Source organism: Gasterosteus aculeatus, chromosome 2 (assembly GCF_964276395.1).
Source record: "Gasterosteus aculeatus chromosome 2, fGasAcu3.hap1.1, whole genome shotgun sequence".
NCBI lineage: Eukaryota > Metazoa > Chordata > Actinopteri > Perciformes > Gasterosteidae > Gasterosteus > Gasterosteus aculeatus.
The window spans coordinates 13,568,849-13,587,768 of record NC_135689.1 but is presented as its reverse complement, the minus strand read 5'-3'; the positions used below and the strand labels follow the sequence as shown (position 1 = coordinate 13,587,768).

The 18,920-nt window shown below is 44.3% G+C and overlaps 1 protein-coding gene across 12 annotated transcripts in view; it reads right to left on the bottom strand.

Annotated features, from left to right (window-relative positions):
• kazna (kazrin, periplakin interacting protein a) overlaps positions 1-18,920 on the bottom strand; it is a 129,915-nt gene that overhangs the window by 5,174 nt on the left and 105,821 nt on the right. For 5 of the 12 annotated variants that reach the window (XM_040192799.2, XM_078083954.1, XM_040192793.2 and 2 more), the window contains 7 exons: positions 15,518-15,709; positions 7,694-7,830; positions 7,147-7,317; positions 6,909-6,992; positions 5,719-5,908; positions 4,109-4,245; positions 3,586-3,709 (listed from right to left, as the gene is read on the bottom strand). In XM_040192799.2, the coding sequence (XP_040048733.2) occupies positions 3,586-3,709; positions 4,109-4,245; positions 5,719-5,908; positions 6,909-6,992; positions 7,147-7,317; positions 7,694-7,830; positions 15,518-15,709 (1,035 nt within the window). The remainder of the gene's footprint in view (positions 1-3,585; positions 3,710-4,108; positions 4,246-5,718; positions 5,909-6,908; positions 6,993-7,146; positions 7,318-7,693; positions 7,831-15,517; positions 15,710-18,920) is intronic. The other 7 variants (XM_078083952.1, XM_040192795.2, XM_078083974.1 and 4 more) reach the window with 3 other exon arrangements.

Here is an 18,920-nt window from a genome sequence, read left to right as displayed (position 1 = left end):
AGCAACGCACAGTGGATGCTATTACTGCAACAAAGCAGCGCTTCACACTGTGACTGCACAATGAGGAATGCAGGAGAACAGAGTGCTGAGCAAGATGTGTTACATTTTAAGACTTTGCGTCGAAGAATGTTTTACAGTTGAATGGATCAAGAGTCCAGATGTACATTCAAAATAAATTATTCCATTTAAGATGAGTAGAGAGTAAACAGATCTAGATGTAGAAAACTGTGCTTATTTGCTTTCTTTCGGCAGCTGGCTATAATTTAAGTTTAAAGGAGGAGTTTGACATTTTAGGAGCTGCAGCCGGACTGTTTATAGTCTAAGCTAAGCTAAGCTAAGCTAACCGGACGCTGGCTGTAGCATCACATTTACCTTACAGACACAAATGTAACATAAACTACAAGACAGCGAATAAGAATGAAACTAGTGTGTAATCTGCTTGATTCATGAGAATCTGTTGAGGGAAAGATATGCTGTTGAGGTGGGGGCGGAGGGGTTATCGGTTATCATCTGTTACTTCCGATAGCACACACAGCACACGGCAGCACTGAATCGTTTTTGGGCTGATTTGCATGAGTAAATAGAACTTGAAGAAGTGCTCAGTTCCAAGGCCATTCTGAGATGTTGCTTGAGAGTTAGCAGGCGTCTGCAAACACAGCTTGCAACCCCAGCAGCACAGCTCATAGTCATAGCAATTGGAACTTTAGTACCTTGGTCTCACTGAGTCTGATTGACTACTTCTTGGCTCACTTCACTGTGTTGAGAGTCCGGAGGAGGTCAGGCAGGAGGGGTCAGTGTTAGAGGTCAGGGGTCAAATCAAAGCAGAACATTATTGACACCGTGTGCTGACAAATATGAGTAGTGCTCCAACAATCTGACATGGCTTCCTTTTCAATCTCTTCTGTTTTCTGATCATTGATTTCCGTATCAAAGAGAAAGAAGGAATGTTTTCCTTTTTTTAAATAAGGAATTACAATTGGGAAGGACAGGAAAGGAGGCCATTTGGAAGCTTTTGGTGACGCAGTCCTCTCACAGATGGACTTGCAGGGTTGAGGGAGGCCAACGCACCTCCAGCGTAGTGGGACGAATCAGAGTTAGAGCCACACCAAGACAAATGAACATGTGAACACACACACACACACGTTAACACCGGGAAAGAGAGGACAGCCACATGGAAGTTCAACGTTATTCATTTTTATTTTAAAATAATCTTATTCTTAATTCTTTTGAGCGTAAATTTGTTGCCATGCCTTTAAAAGTTTGCTACTATATCCACTTCTAAACATCTCGGGACCCCACAATAGAAGTCCTCCCATGAGGCCTACATCTTTAACTTTAAATAAAAACTCTTTAATAATAATATTAATTTTATTTCTGTAATTTACAAAAAGTAAAATATTTGTGGAAATAAACAAAAACAACAACAAGGAGGCCGCGGCTCAAAACATAAAAATCATACACTGTTTTTCATTTGATATGTTCTTTTTCCCCTCAGCAGAGGTTGGCTGAATGAAAAAACAGCCAAGACTTCCACATGTCATTAAATGCTTAATGAAATAAAGTGGATGAACTGTTGTTCTTGTACATACAATTAAATAGACTTCACTATGAATTGAATTGAATGAATATCTAAAATCTGCGAGCCCAAATGCCGCCTGAGCTGAATGCTAATCTTTGCGCGGCACTGTGGTTGAACACAGCTCCGTGGTAATCTGCGACTCTGTGGTGGTTCACATGAGCCTGACAAATACGCAGTGTTAGTTTAATATCGGGGAGAGAAGCGATTTCCTGGGGGTGGCAGTGCAGACTCCGGCTCCATCCAATGAATGGATGAAAATAATCCAACGTCTTTAGGCATTCTTGTGCTTGAAGAAAGACTATTAACCTTTGGCACAAAGTTAATTGCTTTTTTTTTTCTCCAGCTGGCTTGAACGGCCTCAGAATGTGGGGGTCATGGGAGAAGGTATATACGTTTGCTTCAGTTTGATTAGCCTGCTTGAATCGGATTTCTCAGCTGCTGGGTTGGCACTCATTATTGTTATAACAGTTCTTTTAATGTCTGCTCTAAATTCAGGCCTAAATTGAAGTTCAGATTTTCTGGTAATGTAACCTAATTCCTGAGGTTTGGAAAAGCCTTGACCACCATTATAATACCTACAATATCTTACTTACCCCACGATAATAGCTTTCTTTTATTGTACTAACTTTCCCCGGAATGATTCTACCCCCTAACAGCCTTTAAGTATTAATACAATAATAAAGTTACAAGCTACTGTAAGATCCTACAGCAGGGAAATGGTACAAAGCCTCATGAATAAGTGGGATAATTACTAAAGCGTTCAAAGGGTAGTGCTGGGCTTTCTTTGTGACTGTGGGACTGACCTTTAATATATTTGAAATGTAAGTTTACACAAAAAGAGCCTTGTAGGTGCAGATTAAAACGTTCTCCGTTTAGTTTGTTATGTTAAGCTTCTGACATTGATCAGAAGTAAATTCAAAAACCTCTTTCCAACCATGGAAAAACCGTGAATAAACATAAACATCTCAAAATGAGTAACGGACCTCTCTTATTTTATTCCCCTCCTCTGCAATATTTGCAGAGAAAGACATTCATGTTGAGCAGGGTTTTGTTCCACATGCACGTGGCGACTGGGACTCTGTGCATGCATGTCACACATGTAGCTTAGCAAAGTACCTTCTATCTTGACAGATAGAAAACACATTTTTTTACATTCCCTGTTTGGCTTCATGTTGATGTGGAACAGACTGTTTTGCATAGAAAGTTTATTCCTCGCTCAGAAGCGTCTTTGAAGTCCCGTTTGAGCGAAACATCAAGAAGTGCAGTTATGTTGGCGGCTGAGAGGTTTGTTATGCGACCGAATTAGAGGCGGATTTGAGGAGTCTGCATGTTTGCCGACAGGAAACTGTTCTCATCATGGCAGTGTGGGAGGAGGGGGATGGACCAAGCAGGACAATAAACAGGGAGGAGCTCAAGTTAAAAGGTGGTGCGAGGAGGGGGAGTACATGTCAAAATCAACAGAAGGCATTCAGGACAGGGAGACATTTACACGCACAAAGTGCACATCAACTGTGGTTATTTACAAGTACAGCAGTCCTTCAAGTTTCCAGTTGAGTGAAAACAAAAGGTCAAAATCGAGAGAACAATTAAAAGATCCAGTAACACAGTCGTCTTGGAGAGCAGATACAATAGAACATATCCACAGGGTCGCCGTGTCACACTGTCCACTCTATTTACAGGACTGTACATACACACAGGTGCATTCTAGCCCCCCCCGGCTCCTCGCGTGGCGTCTGACCACTGGGCGACACACGCATGCAACACTCTCACACACATGGAAGCAGGGATGTGTGTGAGAGTGTACGGGCACACACGTCATTATATCTGTACACGCTGACATCAAACACACACACACACACACACCCACACACACACACATACACACACACAAACACAATGCTGTCTTCTGATCAGCGCCAAACGGGCTCTCCAGAGCCGGTTCGCTCGGACATGTGTGCTTTACCAGTCTGCATCTTCCTCTATGTAATAATCAGGCGTTGAAGTACCATCAAACAAACCAGGGTCGAGGGACTTGCGCTGCTTCCCCCGGGCGAAAACACGCGACAGAGAGCCCAGCCCCATCTTCTCTTTCTTCTTCTTACGCTTCGCCTCCTCCAGATCTTCTAGGGACTGGCGGGGAGAAGAAGACAGCAGAGGGAAGGAGGCGATGAAAACACGAGCAGGAGGAAACGGAGCGATACAAGAGCGGAGAAACCAGCGGAAGTGGTGCAGAGTGGGCGACAAAAGAGCAGCGAAGATAAAGATCAGACCACAAGGGGGGGGGGAAGTGTCCCTTGACATGCTGCCAGGCATGCAATTATGCAACAACCCACAAACTGGTCTTCACATTAATTCCTGTCACAGCTGCAGAACGAGCACACGACACGCTGCGTGGGGCAAACACGAGTTCAGCCGGAGCGACGGCGGATGGAAAGGACAACGGCGGGGAAGCAGTACAGCCGGCGGGTACTACAGAGGAGGTGGTCACTCGGGGGGCGGTGGTGGCGGGGGGGGGGAGGCGGCTCTTACATTGCAGAGGGAGTGAGTCCGATGGCGTGGGGAGTTGATGTCGCTTGGTGTGGATGAGCGGTCACCCTCCAACGCCGAGGCATCGGAGATGACGGAGGGCTGACGCGAGTGGCACGGGCTCACTCGCACGGCGGCCACTAAAAAGAGGGAGAACAGACAACACTCGTTTTCTCTTTGGGGTGCTACGGGGTGATCGGGGCACATTTTATTCTTCTAAACAGGGCCACTAGATACCTAGAAGAAAATATATGTTAAAAGCCCCTGACCAACTGCTTGGAATTATTCGCAATCATCTGTAGTTGCTAAGCAACAGTGAAAACGGCCTCACAGAGGATGTGTTTGACAGTGGAAATGAAAATGATATACATACTGTTCGACCAATTAAATGGCAATTTGGGGGGTTTGCAACTATTCATATGTTTTCTTTGTCTGCTTCTTCCTCCACATGAGCCCTTTTAAACAATCTCGAGGAGAATTAAGACGGACGCCTTCTCTGTTTGGAAGCATGGCTAGTTTGTGTAGAACTTTCTTTATAGGCGCCTGCCGTCTTACTATTCTTGCTTTGGCTAGCAGTTTGCTATGCACTTTAGCGGCAAATGTGTGGCTGTAGGGTGAGCCATGGTTCACTAAAGGAATTCTTTCGGCTCTGCCTACGTGAGCACAAGTCAGTTAAATGCTGAGGCTGCAGGAGCAAATTCTGCGATGGGCCTGAAAAGTAAAAAAGAGGAGCCAAAAAAACGCCAATATAAAAGAAAAAGCGTTGTAGAAAGTTTTCCTTAGAAGAAGGCTCCAGCCTGCCCCCCCATCCTGGACATATACATCTCCAGACTCAGGAAACGGGCAGGAAAGGTTATTGCAGACCGTCACACCCTGGAAACAACCTGTTCCATCTCCTGGCCTCTGGTAGGCGCCACAGAGCACTGAATGCCAAAACCAGACACGGGAACAGCTTCTTCCCAAGCTTCTTCTGATAAACAATCAATCAGACTACGCCCTCCCCCCCACCCCCATTTGCATCATGTCAGCTGTTGTCTTTGTTGTACAGTTTAAATTCACATATTCACATACATAGTCTTGGGATACATATTTATAACTAGATTGTACAGTCGCTTAAATGCCTACACTTATTTTCTTGTTTATATGTTTGTATGCGGAGAACAAAGTGGAAACCGGAGTCAACTAAGTGATTCTGATTCTGAAGATCAATTAACTGACACCTCATAACCCAAATATAACTATAGATATACAATACCAGTCAAGAGTAGTGACACACTCTCAATGAACTGAATGACAATATCTGTTCAAATGTCTGACTGGCACTGCGTAAATATGTAATTCAATTAACCTTCTAATTGTTGGTGAAATTCAAGCAGAGCAAAACAAACACTTGAATTCTCCGCAGCTGCCATCTGTCCAACACAGAGGAAATGTTTGTGTGGGGCGAAGACAAATGCAAGCTGTAAAGCCAAAAATATGCTCACTGGAACTGCTAGATAAAGCGCATGAAATGGAGCCACCGGGGCATCGTCAGTGGCCAACAATCTGAGGAGCAGGTTGACATGAGCATGCACAGGCTAGAGGGGCGGTACAGGTACAGGTGTCGCTCCTACCTTGTCTGTCAGTGGGATGGCCCGCGTGGACGTAGAGGGTCTGCTGACTCTGTCTGATGGCGGCGGTCAGGGGAAGGTCAGCGTGCATCACCCACTCCTGGTTGTTGCCGTTGACAACCGTTTCCGTGGGCATGGCCACAGAGTGACGCTTGGGCACATCCTTGTTGAGGGTCGCCAGAGACTGTTTGGCCTTGAGAAGGTACACAGACAGATGCAATGAGTCGGACAGCAGAGAGTGAAAGGTTTCTGGGTTGTTTGGAGTTAGTTGGTGTCTTTCTCTCTCACTGTTTTGTTGTCTTTATTAATGGGTCATATGTGTGCACGTGTACTTGTTCGGTTCTGTATCCAGAATCCTACTAAGTCTAAGTCTACTAAGTGCAGGCAGTCAAGTGAGTTCTCCCCCCGGGCTCCTCATGTGATCGGTGCCTCATGAAAAATGCAGCTGTATTCATGTTTGTCTTTTGTTGTGCGAAATCTCTGCTTACCCAAAGAAGAAAAAAGCAGGAGCAAAATATTTGGAGGAGGTTTATGCCGGTTGCCTCCTTTCGGAGAAGAAAGTCAGGGGATGGTGCGGCTTAAAAATTAGGAGAAATGATGGCGGTTTTCTTGAAGTTTAATGAAAACATTTCCCCGTCTCAAAGCACAATTCCCCGTCTTTTAGCAGGAGCCTGGGGAACCGTGTTTTTGTGTCTGTCAAACGCGTCGTTTCTTTGTGCGTGGGTTTTCTGATTAGCCCTCAGAGGTCGGTGTTTCACAAAGCTTCAATTGTTGTTATTGTGCAAATCTTATAACATCATGCCAAGCAACAACAGGCTACAAATCAACACTGAAGCAATCAGCTTTGTTGCAATCATCTCCACCTACCAGCGGCCCGACCATTATATGATTATCAATCATAGTCTTTGACATGCAAAACAGAAAATAATCACAAACCGCTGGACTTATCATTGGTTGTCAGAATATTTCCCCACCAAGCATCGCGTTGCTCAATTCAAACCACATTCAGAGTGATCGTAGCGGGGATCCGGGGGGACCACTGATGTTAGGACCACGAGGACCGATCAGGGGCGGCTGAGGGTTAGTCAAACACGTGCAGCTGCTAAACCACAATTAGGTCACAAGGAGGAGATATTCCCAGGGAGCGGAAGGGTCAACAAGGGCACAATTTCAAAGCTGGGCGACCATCTTACCCCCATGACCCTAGGAGAGTAGTCCCTGTCTGCGACCCGCTCAAACAGCCGGATCTCCATTCTCTGACTGACACAGTTACTCATCTGGGGGTTGGAGACATGACGGATGGCGCTGCTGTACATTCAAAGGCGCTTTGACTATATGCAGTAATAACGTAGTACCTTAAGACAGTAGTTATAATCTGGGCTTTCTTGTTTGTATCTTCATATACTGCTATTATTTGTCTCTCTGTCTCACCATGGCCAGTTCGGCCTCCAGCTCCTTGATGCGGTTCTCCTTGAGGTCGAGCTGGGAGCGCAGCATCCCCGTGTGCTCCGTGGCTTCCTTGGTCTGCCGCCGCAGGTCCCACTTCTCTCGCTCCAGCAGGTCCTTCTCCTTGGCCAGTGCCTTCACCGCATCCTCGCTCTCCTGGTGGACACAGAGATCCTGATGGATTGTTTCACACGCGCACCCTCGGAAAAATACATGTGAGTGTGAAATCCGTTAAGTAAAAGGCTCAATGTCACTACTTCCTGTGTTGTACCACTGCCTTCTTAACTCTGCTGTATATGTTAAGCTACTACCGCATGCTTTCTTTTGCTTGGTAAAGACAACACTTTATGACGCTTAAAGCAGAATGTGCACACATCCTTAACAGATTCCTATCCAGAGCACGCACACAACCAGTGCTTTTTATTCATAAAACCATTGTTGTTGTTATTGTTGCTTCTGCGGGCCTTTTCCAGCAAATGTAAATCCAACCAATGAGCCAAACAAGAGGAGACATAAGAAATGGGTGCCGCACTTTTCTGTGCTGCTCATAGTTGCGTATGAAGTCGCGGAGCTGCTCCTCCCGGCTCTCCAGTGTGGCATAAAGCTGCTGCATCTGGTTCACCAGGTCTGCTTTCTCCACCTTCAGGCGCTTACGGTCGGACTTCATGGCTGCAACGAAGATGAGAGAGAGAGAGAGAGAGAGAGAGAGAGAGAGAGAGAGAGAGAGAGAGAGAGAGAGAGAGAGAGAGAGAGAGAGAGAGAGACATTGGTGGTGAGTTAAATCACAAAAGTCCTCTTTTGTTTGGTACAGTTGTGCACACCGTGAAAGAAAGAAAAAGAGACATTATGGACATCTATTCCCACAGAGCAAATATAATTATTACTTGCAGAAACGTGATCCATGTGCAGCATTTATTTTTGAACAGATTCCAGCAGTGTATTGAATAATCACCACAGTCTTTCAAATATAAAACATTATGGGTAAAAACATGAAGTACCCCCCTGATGTTCTTATGTAGTGTGACTGCATGTTGATGAAGGGGTGAATCACACATTAACCGACCTGTCAATCTCCTCCATGCTGCTGGATTCTTTAAAGAGCCGGGTCTCTTATTTTATCCGTCTCTGTGCCACACTCGCTCTAATCCTGCGGCACCTCACCCACGCATCCTCATGAAGAATATGGTTCAGTGCAGTTATCCACAGGAGCTCTAATTTACTCAAAGACAACATGTCCTTTTTCTCTCCTCAGCATCTCCTGCTTTGTCTTGATTCTCCCTCTTAAAGCTGTGGGCTGTTTTACAAACACTGGCTCAAAGCAAAGTTTCCTGACAGCTTTCTTCCCGAACTGGCAAAGTAAAGTTTATTTACATTTGATGTATTCTCCCCCTGTGTCTGCCCACTTTGGTTTTCTTCCCTTCAATTCACTCTATTTCCTTACACTGTCCTGTGTATTCCTGGCCTTTTCATATCACCACATGCTTCCCCGTTCCCCTTTTGATGCTACCTTTCTTCTTCTTCTTCCCTCCGTTATCTCCTTGCCAGCCAGCTGTGGTTCATTAATTAACTTATATCACAGCCTGGTTAATTGCGTGACATTCACAAGTTGTTGTCTTGGGAGCCTTCTCAGGCAAGTGGAAATGAAGTGCACTTTCACAAGGACGGATTCAGCCTCTCCTTTTCTTCTCCGTTGTCTCCTGTCCCCTCTGGTATCTCTCCCTGACACCCGCTCCTTCACTGCCGGAATTCCTGAGCGAAAGCAATATTCAAGCCAAACTAGCCGGGGATTGTAGACTAGGAACATTTGTCATTGGCCGAGGGGAACAGGAAACCTCCGAGCACCTGCCTCGGGAAGTCAAAGCCGTCTTTGAGATGAGCCCAAAACACTGTTGCTGCCTCACATCCTGCACCTGTGACCGCTTGGCACCATCGACCCTTCCTGGTGTCGGATACGAGAAAGCCCTCGCTGTGACTCGGTAAATGGGTCCATTCACACAGTGCTCTCACTTTCCATTTGTAACGTACATATGAGCACTTTCATTGAACAAAGACGGTGCTGGACTCTCACAGTCACTGTACACTTAAGAATGTGGGCGAGATGGGGGAGCCGTAACACGTCTCCTGCTCCAGGACACTCATATTAATGAATGAAATACTCGGCCCAGGCCTGCATGAATTATTACCAGATGAAACTAGAGGGGACCACGGGAACCATGGGGATGAAACTGGAGGAGCAGGCAGACATGGAGAGGAAGCTATTACAGAGGCTTCGATTTAATAGTCTTTTTTCTTGAATGATATCCATGCAAGCGCCATTCTTCAGTCATGTCCCTTCACCGCAGCAATGCAGTTTGTGTATTTGAGTACTTCTTTCGATCATATATGTTTTTCCTCTACTTCTAAACTGCAGATCAATGGTTGTCTGTCTGCAAAATTGTGCGTGGCTGCATGACAATCCAGATACTAAAACCACAGATCAGAGGAGATTAAGAAATCATCGACCATTAACAGTCAAAGCCCCTGTTCCTGCTGCTAAATGTTAGACAAACACCTGATGTATTATGCGCTCCTGGCATTCTCTTAAACCTGCATGAGCGGGGTTTTTTTAGCGCTCCAGCTTACCAAAGCCCTTGTGCAATAAGGTAGTTTAATGTGTGCATCTACCACTGCAGTGGGCTAAAAGCCTGCTGGGCTCCTCTATGAAGCTCTGCTGCAGGAGGGCTCACATTACCTGCCCAGAGTGCGCTGACTCATTAGACACTTGTAAGTAAGTATAAGGTATAAGTTAAAAGATTGGATAAAACATTTTGGGAAATACGTTCATTTGAGTTGGTTGAGAAGCTACTCCCATGTCCAATCATTTGGAAGCCGGCAGATGGTTGGCTTTTGCCAAGAAATTGGAAACACAGGAATCTCTGCTGATCGCCTGACTTCACGGCGATGACATGACTCGAGCAAGTCCCCGCAGCCGGCCAAAGGATTAAACAAACATGTTAATTATTGAGCTAAGCTAACAAGCTGCTGGCTCCAGATTTATATTCAGAGGGACAGACATGAGAGTAGTACGGTTCTTCTTATCCAACTCCCAGAAAAGCAAACAAACAACTCTGTTTCGCAAAATGTGTCCAAATAGTACTTTGAATAAATACTTTAGATCTATAGATGAATACCGAGGTTGAATAGAGAGAAATATACATGTCTATAGATGTAGATAAACATAGATGTACAGAGGTTTGGATGGCAAAATCCTACAAGTGGTTTATTTGGTTGATGTTGAGCTGTTCTGCCTCCTCTGAGCAAAGGTTGTTTCAGTCACATCATACTGCAGGGGGGGCGTGTGTAAACATGTCACAGCAGGAACTCCTTTTTGAATGCGACATGAGTTCACGCTGACCAGAGCTGCTGCTGTTTGTGAAGAAGAAAACTATGAACTATAAACATGTTAAAAGGCCTGGTGGTCTGAGGGTAATTCCCGGGATAATCAAGCATCCGGCAGCACTCTGCACTAGAAGGTTGGGTGGCTGTTTTTAAAGGAACCGAATGAAACCCAGCCGTCTCGTTCACTCCTACCTTTCACCGTGCGCCGTGTTTCACACCCCACTCATTGCTTCTCCATGCTTTAATAACAAGCCTCATTATCCGGCGTGCCCCGTCCATTAGGGTACAAATAGAACAGGATCCCAGCCACAGCTTCAGCCCAATAACATTTCCTGCCTTTCCGTTCTCAGCTCGCGGTGACAAAATTGAGTTTTTTCTTTGGTGTCTGAGGTAGATGGATGAATAAAAGTGTGTTTGTCAGCAATATACAGGGGTCTTTGGAGAATGAATGTCCACGCTATATGCAATGTCAACGCATTTCAATTAACCTCATATTGTTTTGTTAGCAAAGGCCGCTATCCAAGTTGAGTTCACCTGCAACGACAAGTAGACAAAGGGAGACCCACTTATCACACTTCCCCAGAAAATCCCCTCCTGCACATTAATGAATGAAATATCTCCACACTGACGCCACTCCATATAACTTCAGCCCGAAAGAGAAGGGATGGGCTTTTAGTCGGCTCTTAACATAATTATTTGGGGGAAGAGAACAAAAGAGACATCAGCTCATTGGAGGGAGTCCAGGGTTCACGGTTTGGGATTTTAAATCTGCCAGATGAATAATGAAGTAGGAGCCTCAGAGCTGCACAGTGATCTCACCTCCTCATTTCCTTAGCAAAAAAAACCACTCACTGCCTGGATGAGGTTGATACCGGCACTCCTGCTATCTAACAGTCCTTAGCTTTCGCTGCCATGGTTCATTAAAACGAATGTTGCATTATCGACCATCAACAAATTACAGCGATGACATATGACATAAGTCTATAAAAAACCCAGAAGGTGGCTATTAAATAGAAATCAAAGGTGACACACTAATATGTGGTGTGTTTGTGCACAAGCTACTGAAGCAGCAGAGCTGACACGTCAGGGAATCGAGGAGAGAATCACACTTTCATCCAGTAACAGCCACTAATCACTCACCTCTCCGTCTTCACTGGATTCCAAAACAACATCGACTGCAATCTTAAAAGGCTGAGCTTCATTTTTCAGGCGCAAGCAAAGCGAGGCCGGCGTGGTCGCGGATTCCGATTCAACCCTGCAGGCACAATGTCTCTTAGTCTAACCGAGGAGCGCTTGATTAGTCCACTGCCACCCAAACCCACTCCAAGTCATCCCATTGAAGTAGACCGAGGTGCAAATTCAACAGGAAAACCATCCTTATTACCTGCTATCACGAAGCGGCTGCCAGCAATGGGAAATAATGCACAGAAGACTTGTGAAAAATAGATTAATCGACTTTAGAATTATTTTTTCCTTTCTCCTTCTTGAATAAATAAAAAGATATACTGCTGCAATGACTTTCATGTCATGATGTCATGTGGCGTGACGATATTTTGGCGCTCCGACTGCATCTGTGCAGGTGTGTCAAGGACAGAGCAGCTTTCTGAGAACGCTGTAGCGTGAAGTGACAATAAGCAGAGTGGGCAGCCTGCGCTGTGACGACACCTCTGCGGTCTGCTGCTTGCATTTGAGTCATGGGCCGACAGCGAGTCCCTCAGTGATAGTAATTACCCAGAGCAGAAATGGCTCATTTAAAAACAGCGGAGGGGCCCCGTCTTATACTATGGAGACAACTTTGAGGAGAAAGTCCAAGTAACAGTCAAGTAAACACCTTTCAGAAACAGCCCAACTGCAGTAGCCTTCACTATAGGCTTTTGATTTCACCAAGACAGTTTCAGTTGATCATCATTTGTGCACTTTAACGTTGGTGGGGATGAAATGACTTCAGGCAGCAGCTCTCGGGACGGATCGAGTGCCCACAGGCATCGTGACAAACCTGCAATTGTGAGAGGTTGGCAATTACCCACGATTGCAATTATAGAGCTCACAGGCTCACGTCTGGCACACAGTGGGAGTGAGCTCAGGCCTTCACGGTGAAATACTGTGGGCATCACACCAGACAAAGGCAGAGGGAGGCGGCGAGGGGAGAAACGAGGAACAAGAGACTGAAAAGTGGCGTTCCTCTCTGCGTTCTCCGTCTTGTATACACATGGAGCAGAAAATCTGCACGTAATTTACCCGCAAACCGAGCGGACCGTTCCCAAAGCAAACAGGTATTATCTTGAGAGGCAGAGAGCAGAAAAGGGGATGAAGCTTTTTCATTCTTTCTCTTTTTCAGCCAGAGCGGAACCACAGGAAAAAAAAATAAATACAAGAAAACAAACACCAGGCTGGTCTCCTTCACAATAATTGTTGGTAGCACTTTATAGAAAAAAAAACACTCAAGGAGCTGAAGTTTTCCAAACATTGCTCTCATTCTTTCAAGAAAACTCATTGCCAAAGCATCTGGTGGGATGTTTCACAATATGCCGGCCTTGTGAAAGCTGGGGGATATCAAACAGAGTGGACATCTTGCCTCTCATCGATTGGCAGCACACGGAAAACACTGCAGTTAATGAGGTATTCTCAAGAACATTATGTCTGTGTGTCTACTTGCAACGGATGAGAAGAACTCTTACTTTGTGAATATACCAGACAAAGAATGTTGAGCACTTTGGATTATTAGGAATTTACATGACCAGGTTTTGTTTTTCTGGAAATGATCCCGTGTCAACAAGAAAAAGTGGAATGTGATTCCCCTTCAAAGTCATCGCATCTTGTCTTCTGGTGTCCTGGAGAGGTTTTGGCAAACCAACTGACTGCAAACACTCGTGACTTGTTTGTCAGATAAAGATGAAGCTCTTCGTGTCCCCAAAACATGCTAAAAACCATTTCAAGCTACTTCACAACAGCCGTGCTTCCTCTCACTAAGACAAATAAAGGAATAGCAATTACTACGGGGTTCTTTTTGCACACCCTTGAGCCTTTTTGGCTGTAAAAGCTGATCAACATATAAACATTGATGAGGAAACCGTATGCATGCTGTCAGTAGTCACCAGTACACCAGTAAACTCGAGTCCAGTGTCTGCAGCACAGAACACGAACGCATCCAGTGAAAGCAGCACCACGGACAAGAAAATGACATGGCAGGAGTATTTCTTGCAAGCAACTGTGAATGTGGTGGACAAGGCTGCTACCTGCCACACAATAGAAAAATAAAAGTATCCTTGGAGTGTGATCGAGCCACTGTGTCAGCAGGTGAAGATGAAGTGTGACAAACGTGGACTACAGCCGGGAACGTGCTTCATGTTCCTGTTCTCCTCCCACGTCCTAACTGCAGACCAGATCCCCCCTGCTTGACCAACCTGGACCTCGTCAGCCAACCAAAGTCCCTCTTCATAAAGCTTGCATTACCCGCTGATCGTTGTCAGTGCCTGCTGGGCTTTGTAGGCTGTGGCCTTCATTACATTTACAATTTCACATTTTTACATTTCGCTGCCGCTTTTATCCAAAGGGAATTAGTGCATTCAACCGAGAGGGAACAGACGCAACAACAAGGATTAAAAAAAGAGGGCAATTTCTTCCAGAAAGCTACACTACAAAGTGCTGGAAGTAAGTGCCATCGTAAGTGCTGATAAAGTGCTACCGGGTCCAGGTGTAGTCGGTAGAAGTGTGTCTTCTGACAGAATTTTCAGTGCACGTCTGATACCGTATGGTGGTTTTGAGTCATTTTCGCGGATGTCATTACATGGCCGATCATTCTTTGAAAAGAAAGATACGCTGACGACATCTTTGCTTGATGCGCTGAAATCGAGTGTAAACTGCTTGGCAAAACTTTTGTTCATTACTTTACACAAATAAAGTGCAATGTGTACGTGTCGTCATGTAATTGCCAGACCCAGAGCACGGTGATGAATCTGTAACAGGGACAGGAAACACTTATCGGTCATTCCATATCGCCATGACAACGTGCATCACCAAAATGTATCTTAATGTAAAGTGTATTGCAAAAACTAAATTTCAATATTCAAATGATATTTCCTGCTGAGTGGAAACTGTGCAGTGAGGAGCGCCTTTTTTAAAAAGAAAGCATGCTAAAGGCTTACAGTATATAGCGGCTAATGGGCGCATTAACCACACTGTTACTGACCCTCATGCTAATTTGAAACAAGTAAAAGTGCACTGATTTCAATCATTAGGAGCAACATGTAGCTTCTTAAGCAGCTTGTGGAAGAAGTCATAACAGCGTCACTGTGCTTTGGATACTTCCAATGTTCACAGTTAGGTCTAACATTTCCAATCCATCCACAACTACTTTTCTGGTGTTCATCAAATAAGGGATTTTATTTTAAAGTTTGTTAAACGGTGGATTCCAGCAAATGACTATTTGTTTTACTGTTGAATAATTTATTTGTGTTATGTGCACTAAACTATGATATCCTGTAATATTTATGTTTTTACAAAGTCTGGATCACTTGAATAAACTAAAAAGATGCAAATGTTTCCATATCCCCTCAAGGTAAATTAAAGCAAATTGCTTCCACAGGGAGAAAGTCATGTAAATATACGCAGAAACATTAGGCGGAAAGGGTATACTGGCTTTTCATTCGCTATGGTTGCAATAAATCATTCCTCTTTCAAAACGGTTTGAAACAATAAGATAGGAGGAAATGAAACAGGAAATGAAACGGTAACAACATTACCGCACTGTACAGCCGCCACTAAGGGCCATAAATGTGCCGTCGAGCGGTTTATCCCTTCCTACAACGAATTACTCAAATGAACTATCAATTATTTTCCCAGTTTGGCCTAACTGAAAACTGATAACCGCATGCACTAATAATAATCTAATTAATAATCCTCTAATAATCCTCCACTCTCTTATCCTTATCCATATTTCAAAATAAAACAGCTGCTTGTTCACTGGGGAGGTCCTCACCTTGCAGAGCCTCCTTGGCTCGGTCCAGCTCCTGCTCCTTCTGGGCCAGCTGCACGCGCAGCTCAGTGGCGGAGAGCACGTCGGCCGAGCAGCCTCCCTGGGTCTCCTCCAGGTCTTTACTCAACATGTCCTTCATCTGCCGCAGCAGGTGCACCTCCTCCTGCAGCTGGGCCACCTCCTCACGCAGCAGGACTGCAACACGCACCGAGAGAACACAGCTTTAGTAAGATGACATCAAAACCGAATGGAAATAGGTAGAATAATATAAAGGAGGTGATGGTTTCAATTGGGATAACTACGTCACGTTACATAATCACTGCAGGTAAGGGTCACACTGGTTAGGACCAGTAGGGTCTTTGATTATCTCCGCTGCTGTCTGTTGAACTTGACCGTGGTGGGAGGAAGTATAGATAAAACCTCGTTTCACAGTCAGTCACAGAGCTCCTCCTCTGCATTGCCACGAAAACGCAAACAACAAAATGAAAGCAGCAGCGCAGAGAAATTTTTCCTCACACTCTGACTCACTTTAAATGTCTTAAAGTGCTTTCAAAGAACCAGCATCAGAGATGATTTCACTTGCGTTTAAATTAAAGCCACAACTGGCAAATATCAAGCTTCAAGTTAACCTTAAAATATTTAATCTGAAAAAATGACATTTTTGTACATTGAACAGGCTTGTCAAGGTGGAGCATATGGGGAGTAATTCATACAGGGACGAGTGGAGCCATTCTACTCAGTTTCATGCATCCTCAGGGCAGGTGGGGTGAGGGAGGGCGGGCTCCACAATCAAGTGCCTTGCATAAATTACACTTCACGTTCCCACATCCCAGCACCAACATTACTGTCGGAAAAAATGAGATCCATCAGAGAAGAACGGAAGAACTGAGAATGGGAGACTAAATATGCCAAAGCACCGTGAGACGAACGAAAGAGCTCAAAACAGATTTGCGTCTTAGCTTCTTGTAAAATTAGTAAATTCATCCGCTTTGCATTATGTTGAGCATCCGAGGAAATACTAAATACTAATACTGCCTTGTGTCATTCACCATCAATGAGATTAAGAAATCCGTAAATTACTATTTTATATTACGGTCCAATGTTATTAAAATGAATTAAAATCAAGCCACTTTTTGCAAAGTTGAGTTATTTCATATCCAGGACAGTAAACTAAAAACCTGACTGTATAATGCAGCTAATTCTTTGTGCATTCAACTATCAAGGTTTGAATCTTTAATCTTTCAAATGGAGACTTGAGTACTTACAGTAGTAGTATTTTTCAACAAAATTGAAAGGGTAACCCCCAAAAAAGACTAAGAAGAGCATCACATAACTAGTATTTCTGATATGTGGTCATGTTTTAAGTGTGTCAGTTAACACCATAATTGCAGGGTTTTATAACAAAAAGGGCATTTGTCTTTTATACCACAAACAAGGACCTACAATATTGCACCTGGAGTAAATCAGATCAGCTTCTGGTTTTCTGTGTATTCCCTGAATGCGTCAACTTTGACACTTTTAATGCTTTAGTATGTTGTCGACTTCACCTATGACACAGGTGTCTTTGATCCTGTGTTTCGGCCGTGGCACTAACAGTTCTTCCCTGCACAGCATATGCATCACTTTAGCTCTCACCTCTCCTCCCCTGAAAACCCAAATGAACCTTCATCACCGGCTCCCTGCGTGTACGATAGGCAGGCGAGCAGCAGGGCTTTGAGGCCTTTCATTTATGTTCACTGACTAAACCTAAGTGGCTGCCCGCTAAATAACGAAAATGAAACGTAAAAAGGGGTTATTAGGAGAGGGGTTGAGAGAAAAACGTCTGCGAGTGGAGTGTCATTATACAGAGGTACACTTAATGGACCCGATAATGGAACCACATTTCACGGAGCAACTCAAGCAGCAACACCAAGAGCTGGCCCTCAGCAAAACCACTCATTGCTGTTTAGAAAATCCTATAATAGTCACAGATTACTTTTGATTACTTGTTAATTTAGTTTGCATGTATTGATTGTGCAATGGCAGCCAAACAAAGTCATAAATGAAGGACAAGGACACTGAATGGACACTAAGTGTGTTTTATCTTTTATAGAAAGCCATAAATACTGGATAACTAATGTGTTTTTCATGGCAATCCCTCTGATATAATATACTTATACAATGGGGATATATGTTATTCAAAAAACTGAATTGAATAAAGTAACAAAGTCAAATTTTTGAATGTAAAATTTAGACCTACCACGGTAAGTTGTAATTACCACAACTTTAAAATGAGAAACATTTTACACAGGTGTGAGATGGATTGCTGGTGAAGTGGGATCGATAATGAACTCAACTAAACGTAACTTCATTAGAGAAAAATCGGTTAACTGCTGCAACAAAGAGTTATTACAATCTGTTCAGGTGTATTTTACACTTCAAAAATAAATAACCGTCCAAAAAAGTTACAGACATGAAACATTAACACATGAATGAACTTAAAGGAAGTCGGTCTTTCATCATCCGTCCTTCACTTACTCCTACCTTCCTATTTGAATGTGATGGAATTTTATTCATTTCTTTGAATCATCTTGTTTAAAACGTTATATGTCAATACTCTCCTCTTGCCATACAAACTTGTGTGGCCAATTGATTGTGTATTGTAACACACAGACTGTGCTTACTGTAGAGGAGAATGTGCAGCAGACCGAATAACCATTTCCCTTTTTACCAAAAGATTCTCGAGGAGGCAGATGCTTCATGATAAAAAATAAACTTGTGGAAAACAGGGATAAGAATATCCTCACTGATTTAAATGAAACCCTTTGGGATTTGCTTAGTGAAGACAACCCGGGGGTCTACAGGATAACAGTTTGCCGTCTGGTTAAATTACCACCTGTGATAGGAAATGCAGGATGAAGTGACATTAGTTGGGAGTGTGAAGGGGGAACAGATACGTTATTGTCTCCTCCCGCCTTGTGCAGTGCTGGTGCTCTCCAGATAAGCCTGTCAGAGGAGGGGGGGGCAGCGGCATATTTTGTCAACGCCGTCCCCAGGTTGGTGAGAAGCATTCACAGCAGCTCTGCGTTACAAATGACGAGCCCCACATGAGTGCAATCTCCCCCGCGGGCTCCATGCAGCTCGTTCCCACGGACAGCCGTCCCTGCAACGTCAACAGTCCTCCCTGACAACGGTTGTGAAGCTCAGACCTTCGAGATCTCATCTACCGTTCATGTAAATGAACAGAATAATCCTTTTACTTATCTAAAGTATTATATTTTGTCTCAGGCAGACACACAGCGCAAATAAACAGACTATCTCTGGTAGCGGCTGCTGAAGTCATGTTGTTTACGACGATGAACAAGTGATGTTACATCCAGGCGGCAGCCTTTGATGCTGATGAGTGAGGCCAATACGGAAAGGCCTT